Source organism: Galeopterus variegatus, unplaced genomic scaffold (assembly GCF_000696425.1).
Source record: "Galeopterus variegatus unplaced genomic scaffold, G_variegatus-3.0.2 Scaffold6353, whole genome shotgun sequence".
Taxonomy (NCBI): Eukaryota; Metazoa; Chordata; class Mammalia; order Dermoptera; family Cynocephalidae; genus Galeopterus; species Galeopterus variegatus.
Genome location: NW_007732464.1, coordinates 30,584 through 40,593, shown reverse-complemented (window position 1 = coordinate 40,593; position 10,010 = coordinate 30,584). Strand labels below are relative to the sequence as shown.

Genomic DNA, 10,010 nt, shown 5'->3' with positions numbered 1-10,010 from the left:
CGCGAGATTTGCGGGGGCGCGCGAGACCCGAAGGCGCGAGATTTGCGGGGGCGCGCGAGAGTTGAGGGGCCCGTGGGGTTGCGAGACAGGTGGGAACCTGCGAGACCCCAGGGGCGTGAGGCGCACCGAAGGGTCGCGAGGTTTGAGTGGGCGCGCGAGATCCGAAGGGTGACAGAGACCCAGGCTGCTCGAGGGGTCGCGAGATTTGAGGGGGGCGCGAGATTTGAAGGGTGTCATAGACCCGAGCGGCATGAGGGGGCGCGCGAGACCGGAGGGGCGTCAAAAACTCGGGCGCTCAAGGGGTCGCGATATTTGCGGGGGCGCGCGAGAACCGAGGGCGCGAGAGTTGAGGGGCCCGTGGGGTTGCGAAACAGGTGAGAACCTGCGAGACCCTAGGGGCGTGAGAAGCGCCGAAGGTCGCTAGGTTTCAGAGGGAGTGCGAGACTCGGGTGTCGGAGACCCGGGTGGCTCGAGGGGTTGCGTGATTTGAAGGGGCGCGTGGGACCCGAGGGCGTGAGATTTGAGGGTGCGCGCGAGACCCGAGAGCGCGAGGTTTGCAGGGCTCGCGGGACTGGAGCAGGACTCGAGTCGCGCGATGCCTCCCCGAGGGGCGAGACTCCGGTGCGCGAGGCTAACGGGGAGGGGACGGGGTCGGTGCGATTTTGTAGCCCCCGCGGGTGTCCCTCGTGTTGCGGGTGCGACGCTGGGATGTGGACGCTGGCTGCGCTAAGGCCGATAGGGCAAGTCCCCAGACCCTGTGGGCAGAGGAAGGGTAGTGGGGCTGGGCTGCCGCTTACCTGCCCCGGGGTTTTGGGCGAGAAAGGCAGGGTAATAATAGTGCAGTGTCAGAGTTTGGGGAGCATTTGAAAGGTGGTCGGAGCTGGAACCATCCTGCAGCAGGTTAAGGAGGCCAGCCACATCTGATGGCCCAATCACAGGATCCTAGAAATTGAGCCGCTTGGGGTGGCCCGGGGTGCGGACCTGGCCACCCGAGCAAGAGGAGGCTGGGTCATCAGGGAGGCATCCCATGATAACTGGCCTTGAGGGCCAGGTAGGGGTAAGGACTTGAACATCTGGATAGTGAAGAGGAGCCCTGTGCTTTGGCTGTGTCCCCTCTTCTGTCTGGGCTGACATTAGGATTCCCCTTATCCTCCACAATGACGACTGTCCACTTTCTGCCCAGCCTTTGGGGCATTTTGGAGAAGAGGTTCTTCTGGCTGGAAGAGGCTATGCACATGGCTGCTTCTGCAGGCCTCCCTTGTCTGTCTGCACAGTTAGGAGGTTGGGCTCCACCTCTAAGCACCCTTAAGCTCAGAGACTTTTGCAACTGGCATCTGGCTCCTGCCCAGGTTGGAAGCAGGGGGTGTCTGGCATGGTCATTCCACCCCTGGCCTGTCCCCTCTGTGTTCCCACCCAGCTCCAGACCCTGTCTGCAGGTGACCACCCATGCAGTGGGAATCGTTCACTTGTTCAGCGGATGCGCACTAGGCTGTGTCCCTGGGCATGATAATCAGGAGAGCAGGCCGGGGCCTGAAGAAGCCCATGCTCTAGCGGGGACACAGGCTAGAGTTACCCAGCAAGCCTGCAAGACAATCTCAGATCTTGAGCTATGCTCTGAAGAAAGCAGTGGGGAGTGCGTGGTTGTGAAGGGCAAGGGGGATGTCCAGTGGCAGAGGGTGCAGACAGGCAGAGCAGCTGGGATTGGCCCAGGTGGAGGAAGGGGCAACCCACAAGGGTGCCGTGTGGGCCACAGGGAGGCTTGTGTGTGCAAAAGTACACTCAGGCACCGGTGTGGAGCAGGCTTAGAGGGGGTCGGGAGTAGAGGCCAGGAGGTCCTGGGTGCAGCGGGAACAATTGTCTGTGAGAAAGTTGGTGGCAGCCTGAACCAAAATAGTAGCCATGGAGATAGGAGAAGGAAGGGAATAGTAGGCTTGAGCTGGGGATGGTGGGTTTCAGAGTTGGTTTTTTTGCCCTATCAGTCATCCCAGGAGATAGGTTGTTTCTTTGAACTTGGCTTCTGCTCTTGATCAGGGCTGGAAGAGGGGGTTATCCACATTCCTGACCCTCTTCCACCACCGTCTCTCTCCCCCTCACCTGCCTCAGGGCCCAGGATCCTCAGAAATGCCTTGAGTCTTGGTGGAGAGGCTAAGGGTTCCATCTTTGGCCAGAGTTCTCCTGTGTTCCTCTATAGATGTTGGTTTGGAGGTGGGCTTCTGCTGCTAAAGGAAGTTTGGAAAACACCAGATAGTCTCATCCCCCAATTTTACCAATGAGGATCCTGGGACCCTGGAGAGGAAGTGACCTGCTGAGGGCTCAGCCTCTCAGGCACTGAAGAGTTCTCAGAGGTGTGGGGGCTGCTGTGCTACAGAGGTGGGCTGGTGGCCTGAGCCCCAGTTTCCTCATCTGGAACGGATACAACCTGCCTTTCAGGATTTTCACAAGGACTGAGTCAAATGTTGCAGGTAGAGCATCTCCCACCGGCAGCCACTCAGCTCTCAGGAAATATCAGCCACTGGCCAAGCCACTTCCTGACTCTGGGCCTCGGTTTCCTCTTCTGTAAAATGGGGCAAAAGGGGTTACACTGCTTCGATCCTTGGCTGGGTTTTTCTCCCTTCCCTGAGCCTCCTGCCTCCTAGTAATGAGGCTTTTCCTTTATTCCGTCTCCCTCTGCCTCGAGTCCTAAGCCCCCTTGTCTCTCCTCGGAGTTTTCAGGCCTCCCGTCTCAACACTAGGTCTGGGCCATCCTGCCCTAGGAATGGACTGCTGGGTGCATGCTGGATGGTGGGTCCCTTGCCCTAGGGGGCTCACAGCGAACAGGGTGAGAGGGAGCCTGGGGTCCGAGTGGGCCACTTGCAGGAAGGGTTGTGTGTGTTTGGTGTTAAACATTTGCTGTGCGTGTGTGTGCGCGCGCGCATAGATCCTTGAGCACCCAAACACTGCCCAGCAGGTTTAGTATAGTTCCATAATGACAACCACGCTCAGTGTCACTGGGCATCTTGTGTTTTTCTTTTGGGCTTCCTTTTGAAATGCATGCATGGATACAGATAGTTTGTTCATGAGCCCAGTGGGTAGAGGTTCTTGAGAAAGGAGCCCCAAAAAGAGGCCCTGCATTTGGCTGGGGGAGAAGGGGGGAACAGGAGCTACAGAGGAAGGCCAGGGAAGGGTGGGATGGGATGCGTGATTGGGGATCATCACTCCAGAAGCCACTGGGTGGAGAGGGCTGCGAGAGGCAAGCGTGGAGGCTGATGGGGAGGGGCCAACACCCGGGTCAGGCGCTGCTGAAGGCCTGGCCTCTGGGGTTGGCAGAGGAGAGGGAGGACTGTGTGGGCTGGAGGGTTGCTTTGGGGGCAGTTGAGCAGCACGTGTGCCCAGGAGGGCCTCTGGGGAGGGAGCACCCATTGCGGTAATTCTTGATAACTATGGTAATTCTCCATAATTATGGTGGCAGTTGTGGTGCGTTTTAGTCCAGGAGGTGCTAATACTATATTATGTCTCCAATTGGTGATGCCCTGGACCTGGAGGCCCAGACAGAAGCCCTCTGTGAGGGGAGGGCCCTGTGGGTCCCCAAACTCTCTGGACAGATGTCCAGGCTTCAAAACATTTCACCAAAGGGCCAGCCCATGGCTCACTTGTGAGAGCGTGGTGCTGATAACACTTAAGGCCACGGGTTCGGATCCCTATATAGGGATGGCCGGTTAGCTCACTTGGGAGAGCATGGTGCTGACAACACCAAGTCAAGGGTTAGGATCCCCTTATTGGTCATCTTTTAAAAAAGAAAAAAAAAATGTTTCACCAAAACCAAAAAACATTCTTCCACGAGGCTCAATCTTGTTAAAAGTACCAACGTGTAATCAGCAAAACCAAAAGCCTTCTCTAGCCTTCTCTAGGATAAATTCCAAAATCCTGAACACCGACATGCTGACCTTTTTCAGTGCCCACCTGTCACCTCAGTTAGCCTGTGATGTCCAGGAGGGGTCCAGGTGTTGGTGGGTTCATTTATTCAGGGGGACTGGGGGCCCAAGCAGCCCCGGTGCTGTTCTAAGTGCAGTGAGCAAAGAAACAAAGCCCCCGCCCTCCCACAGCCACATGCCAGTGGGGACTGCAGGCAGTCACGTAGTGACAACTAGGCTGATGGGAAAGATGGAGCCAGGTGGAGGGTTAGATGTGACAGGGAAGCCTCTGATAGGTGATAGTGGAGCCACAAGAGTCTGGGTGGAAATGCCCCAGGCAGGAGAACACCCTGTGCAAAGGCTCTGTGGTAGCATGTGTGTGTATCTGGGGGGAGGGACACAGGAGGGTCTGAGCAAAGAGTGCCTGCTGGGGGGCCATAGCCCAGGTGAGAGATGGGTTAGGGTTAGGTGGGCAGGTGAACACTACGTAGTACCACCCAGGGCGAGGCACAGACCAGAGGCTCCTTTGAGTGGGGATGTGTGTAAAGGCTGAGCCGATGGCGTTTGGTCTGTGGACCAGGTGGGTGAGAAGACAGAAGGGTAGGGGTGGCCCACTGGCCAGAGGGCCTTCAGATGTTAGGTGGACCCCAAACTCACGGGAGGCTGGGCTGAGGGGCTCGTGGGCAGCTGCTCAAAGGCGTCATGGAGCTGAGGCAGGAGGGGCCACCAGGGGAAAGGGGAGCATGGAGCCAGGGCAAGTCCGGCAGGACCAGAGGTGGGAGGGAGGGTGAGCGAGAGTGGCGAGGGGTGGGCTCCTGGGGGGCTGGGTTCTGGGTCAGACGCTGCACCAGACAGCCCAGGGGAAGGGATGCCAAGAGGTCACCTCCTTCAGAACAATTGCCTGAGCCCCCAGAGGAGCTGGCTGTCCTGTGGGGGTATGGCCCGAATCTGCACCTCCCATACCCCTTCCCTCCCTGGATTCCCCCAGCTCTGTCTTGCCCCCCATCTCTGTCTTGCTCCCCATCTCGGGGCTTCTCAACATCCCCAGCCTTTCGTGCCCCCTGCTGTGATCCCCAGAATGGCAGGAGGGTGGGGTGGCCGGTCAAGTCTGCTCTCCAGGAACCTGCCACAGTGGCCTTTCTGTTGCATCCTCCTTTGATGGATGTGGGCCTATCGGCCACTGGCTGCTCAGAAAGCTTCTAGAAAGGGAGAGAGGTCATAGAAGTGAGTTGGACAGGTGAGCCTGGAGGCTGAGGGGCCAAGAAGGTGACCAGGCAGAGGAAGGGTGGACCCTGGAGACTTGGGGGATGCGAGGTCAGAATTGAGGGGCCCTGAACTGGAGGCTCTCCTGAGAGTGGGGTGATGATGCTGTGGTGACCCTGGTGCCCTGTCTCGGGCGAAACCCACACTTGGAGCTGCCCCGTCCCCATCCCTGGGGTGGCCGTCACAGCTCATGGGGTACAGCGTGAGCCGCAGGTGCCTGCCCTCTCCTCCACCCCCATGCTGCCCATTTGTCTGTCCATAGCCTCTGTACTTCCAATCTGCCACATAACTTACCTTCTGGAACTCCCCACGAGACGTGGGCTCCAGAAGGAAGGGGCCAGTGTGTGCACTGTACAATGGGGCACTCAGTGACTGCTGAATGGACAGATGGAGGGAGGCGGGAAGGAAGGAAGGAAGGACAAGAGTCCAGGGCAAGGGCAGAGCCACGGGAGTGAGGGGACAGGAAGTCCCCACGCTCCCCACTCCCGGGTGTTGGGGCTGGAGTTGGGGCCATCACAGGAGGTCTGAGAGCAGCAGCGGGGCGCTGGGGTATGAGGCTCTGAGGCTTGAGAAGCCTGCCTGGGAGGGCTGGGAGACAGCAGAGCGTGACTCAAAGGAAGGTTATTTTAGGATGGGGCCAACAGCCAGCGGAGGGTGGGGACAGGCAGACAGCTGAGCCGGAGGCGTCTGGAAGGGCCTCCAGACCGCCCGCTGCCTCCTGCCTCCTGCCTCCCCCAGGGCTCAGCCTCAGGCAGGCCTCAGGAGCCCTCAGTCTTGGAGCCAGGACTCCCCAAGCCCACTAGGAGGACCCTGGGGGTGCCCAGAGGGGACGACTCAGAACAGGTACTCAGGGCCGGCCTGTGGCTCACTTGGAAGAGTGCGGTGCTGATAACACCAAGGCCATGGGTTCGGATCCCATATAGGGATGGCTGGTTTGCTCACTGGCTGAGCGTGGTGCTGACAACACCAAGTCAAGGGTTAAGATCCCCTTACCGGTCATCTTTAAAAAAAAAAAAAACGGACTCAGGAGGGGCTGGTGCCAGGGAAGTGGGTGACCCCCTGGGGGTAAGGGGTTTGTCCCTGTGCTGCCTGGTGTGCAGAAGGACCAGAGGAAAGGGGTGACAGCCTGGCCTCCTTGTGTGGCGTGCAGAGGGGGTGCTAGAACCACCTGGCTGGGTGGAGAATGGCCCAGGCCAGTGCTCTGGGAGGGGGCGGGCTGCAAGTGAGGAGGCGAGTCAAGTGGGTCCCTGCAGGCTGGGGACTCATGCAGAGCACTGTGGGCATTGGGTGGTGCCATGCTGGACAGATGGCTCCACTGGCTCTATCTCCCCTGGCACACCCATCTCCATTCCACAGACTCCCCCCAGGGGTTGGTACTGCCCTGTTGTGGGGAGTTTGTAGGAAAGGTCTCAGCCACCCCTGCACTACTGGATGACAGGCATCAGTCCCAAGGAAGAGGGTGGGGTCTAGGGACACCAGGGAGGGGTGGAGCAGGGGCCCCAGGGAGGAGGATGGCCTCAGAGCAGAGGGACCCCTTCCTTGGCAGAGAAGGCTAGGGATGTTAGTGGTGGGCCCTGGGTAAAGGACACGGCCCAGGAGCAGTCAGTAGTGACACCTAGGAGCCCCTTCCCTGGGCAGAAGGCCTCCAGGGTTGCGGCCACTCTGGGGTCTGTGTTGGCAGGGCAGGGCCAGGACTTAGTCTATGAGAGGGTGTCGAACTGAACAGACTGACCTAGAGTTGGGGGTTGGGGACACTGGGGATGGGCCTGCAGGCAAGGTGTTGATAGATGTGTAGGAGTTGGCTGGGTTGAACAACTAGAGAGGGCGACTGGGGTCCCAGCAGGGTGGGCTTCATGAAGGGCTCACTGTGGGCCCCCTGCCCGTTGTCTCAACCTGCCCACCCGAGAGCTGGGGAGGGGCTTCAGGCTGGCCTTGGGCCTGGGCCTCTGCAGAGCCTGAGCCGCGCCGCCCACCGCCTGCAGGTTGGCGCTGTATGTGTATGAGTACCTGCTGCATGTCGGTGCCCAGAAGTCCGCCCAGACCTTTCTGTCCGAGGTGAGCAGTCCCTGTCCCCCACCCTTAGCCTGCTCTTCCTCCCCACCCACAGCCTGGGGTCCTCCACCCTGTTTCCACTGGGGCTCCAGGTGGTGGGCTTGGGGTTGCTTCTCCAGTGGCCCTGGGAACTGAGGGCTGGCATCCAGGCCATGTGTCCCTCTGGGGCCCTCTGCTCACTCTGGGTGTTGGTGCCAGTGTTCTTTGGGTGCTTTTCTGGGTGATGCGGAGGGGGCCTCACCTGCCTTCCTCTCCTCTGCAGATCCGATGGGAGAAGAACATCACGCTGGGGGAGCCCCCGGGGTTCCTGCACTCCTGGTGGTGGTGCGTGCAGGGCTGCTGCGGGTGGGCGGGCAGGTGTGGAGGGGCCGGGCTGGGGTGCGCTAGGCAACCATGGTCCCCCTGCTGCCCACAGCGTGTTCTGGGACCTGTACTGCGCGGCGCCCGACCGCAGAGAGGCGTGTGAGCACTCGAGTGAGGCGAAGGCCTTCCAGGACTACGTGAGTCAGGGCTCGCCTGGTGGGCGGGCTGGGCCACAGGCCTTGGGGGCCGCACAGCCTGAGCAGGGCTCCCGTGGTCCTGGTGGGCAGCCCAGTGGGGTGGGACCCAGGATCTTGGCCACTTCTCAGGGGTCCCTGCACCCTGCCCTCGGTCCAAGGTCACTCAGGGTGGGAGAGGCTACTTCCACAGCACCTAGCCCATGAGGGTCTCTGCAGCTCCCCGTCCTCCTCCCCGCCCCCTCATGTGAGCCTCCCCCTATGTGAGCCAGGCCTCGTGAGCCACCTGGCATGGGGGAAGCTCACTGCATTTCCCTCTGCTCAGCTGTGGGGGGTGCTCCACTGCTGTTTCCTTCTACCCAGCCCCTCTGGGCCTCCAGTGGTGGGAGCCTGGTGTTGGGGGGTGGCCGATGGTGTCGGATGTGCCCTTGGGCACTAGAATGTCCTAGTACTGCAACACTGGGACACTTCCCGACCTTGCTAGGTTACTGGAGCTGCTCACCCCATCACTGTGGCATCAGTTTCCCTCCAGATTGAGGCGGCCATGAGGGGCTGGCTGCATCTTGTCACAGGGGAGCAGATGGCGGCCCTCCCTTTATCCTCTGAGCTTGGAAACCTGGCCCCTCAGAGTCCTCTGGGGCAGGCCAGGGAGGGTTGGTGGCTCATGGGTACAGGCGACAGGAGAAATGCCTGCTGGCTGGCTGGCAGCCCCCTCCCTTGGGCACTGGAGCGTAGGCGCCTGTGGCCCAGTGCAACCGCCAGCACTGGGGCTTCCCCATGTCCCTGTAGATGCCTCGTGCCCACTGTATGCACATGCACGGGAGCCGGGGTCGCGCTGATCTCCACCCGGCATCACTGCTGTTCACCCCATGGTGTTCCTCTGCCACCGTACATTCCCCTCGCCCTAGTCCGGCCAGTACTCGGCCCCATGAGTGTCCACAGCTGTGTGCGGGTACTGCTCCCGGTCCTTGGTCGAGCCCTTGTCCTTTCCCTGGCCTCTCCGGGTCCCCTGGGCTCTGTTCCCCTTTCTGCGTAGGCGCCTGTGGCCCAGTGCAACCGCCAGCACTGGGGCTTCCCCATGTCCCTGTAGATGCCTCGTGCCCACTGTATGCACATGCACGGGAGCCGGGGTCGCGCTGATCTCCACCCGGCATCACTGCTGTTCACCCCATGGTGTTCCTCTGCCACCGTACATTCCCCTCGCCCTAGTCCGGCCAGTACTCGGCCCCATGAGTGTCCACAGCTGTGTGCGGGTACTGCTCCCGGTCCTCGGTCGAGCCCTTGTCCTTTCCCTGGCCTCTCCGGGTCCCCTGGGCTCTGTTCCCCTTTCCAAACCGGAGCGAGCCCAGCCCGTCGTCATGGCAACGCGGGCCAGGCGGGTGCCTCTGCGGGTGATTGACGTGGGGGATCTGCCCGGGCCACCAGCCAAGGAAGGCACGCCCAGCATTAACCCCTCAGGGCCTAGAGTTGGGGAGCTGCGGGGGTGCTGCGTCACGCTCCTCGACTTGTGGCCAGATACAGCGCCCAGCCGTGCCCTCCCCCTGCCTCCCTTCCCGGGAAATGCTCGCGGGCACCTGCTTTGGCCGGGAAGGGGGCTCCCTCTCGCCCTCCCTGTGGAGTGGGTAGATCCCGGGCTCAGAGGCGCCCCCCTCTTCAGCCGGAGCTGATTGTGCTGAGTGCTTGTGCGAGAGGGGAGCTGGGGGCCAGAGCCCAGAGAGGTACCTGGCAGTTTGGGACTGGGAATGTGGTGCAGGAATCTGAGCCGAGGGCTGTGGCCCCCCCCACCCCGCTACCGGTCTTGTGGGCTTTCACATGATTTGTACTGGGCCTTGGGAGTGCTCTCAATCCTGGTGGGCCCAGGGAGGCTCCCACCTGTACCCCACCCTGCCCCCCCAGCTTGAGGCCTGGGTGGGAAGCCTGAGGCTGACCTTTGAGAAGGGACAGGAGGGGTTAGGCTGCAGCCTGCAGGGGGAGTGAGGGTGTCTCCAAGGCACTCTGCTAGACCCAGCCAAGGGGCCCCTTTCCCCACTCCTGGAGGGCGGAAACACTGTGACTGAGGGCAACAGGCTAAACTCCTCTGAGCCCAAGGGGCTGCAATTACACAAACTCCGAGCACCCTGTGTGCTGGCTTGTGCTAGCCCCAGGGACAGCCACCTCCTTCCTCAGGCCAGGGAGGGAGCACCATGTGGACAGACGAGTCAAGGAGCCGGCAGAAGAGGTCCCCCCCTCTCGCTTCCCTTTCCTGAGATGTGCCCTCTGCCTCCCTTCCTCTGCGTTCTCCCTCCTCCCCCTCCCCCTCCCCCCACCC

The 10,010-nt window shown here is 61.0% G+C and overlaps 1 protein-coding gene across 1 annotated transcript in view; it reads left to right on the top strand.

Annotated features, from left to right (window-relative positions):
• The window catches only part of SSBP4 (single stranded DNA binding protein 4), an 18,116-nt gene that overhangs the window by 3,113 nt on the left and 4,993 nt on the right, over positions 1-10,010 (top strand). The window contains exons 2-5 of the mRNA XM_008590766.1: positions 7-374; positions 7,136-7,208; positions 7,468-7,529; positions 7,621-7,705. Of these exons, the coding sequence (XP_008588988.1) occupies positions 7-374; positions 7,136-7,208; positions 7,468-7,529; positions 7,621-7,705 (588 nt within the window). The remainder of the gene's footprint in view (positions 1-6; positions 375-7,135; positions 7,209-7,467; positions 7,530-7,620; positions 7,706-10,010) is intronic.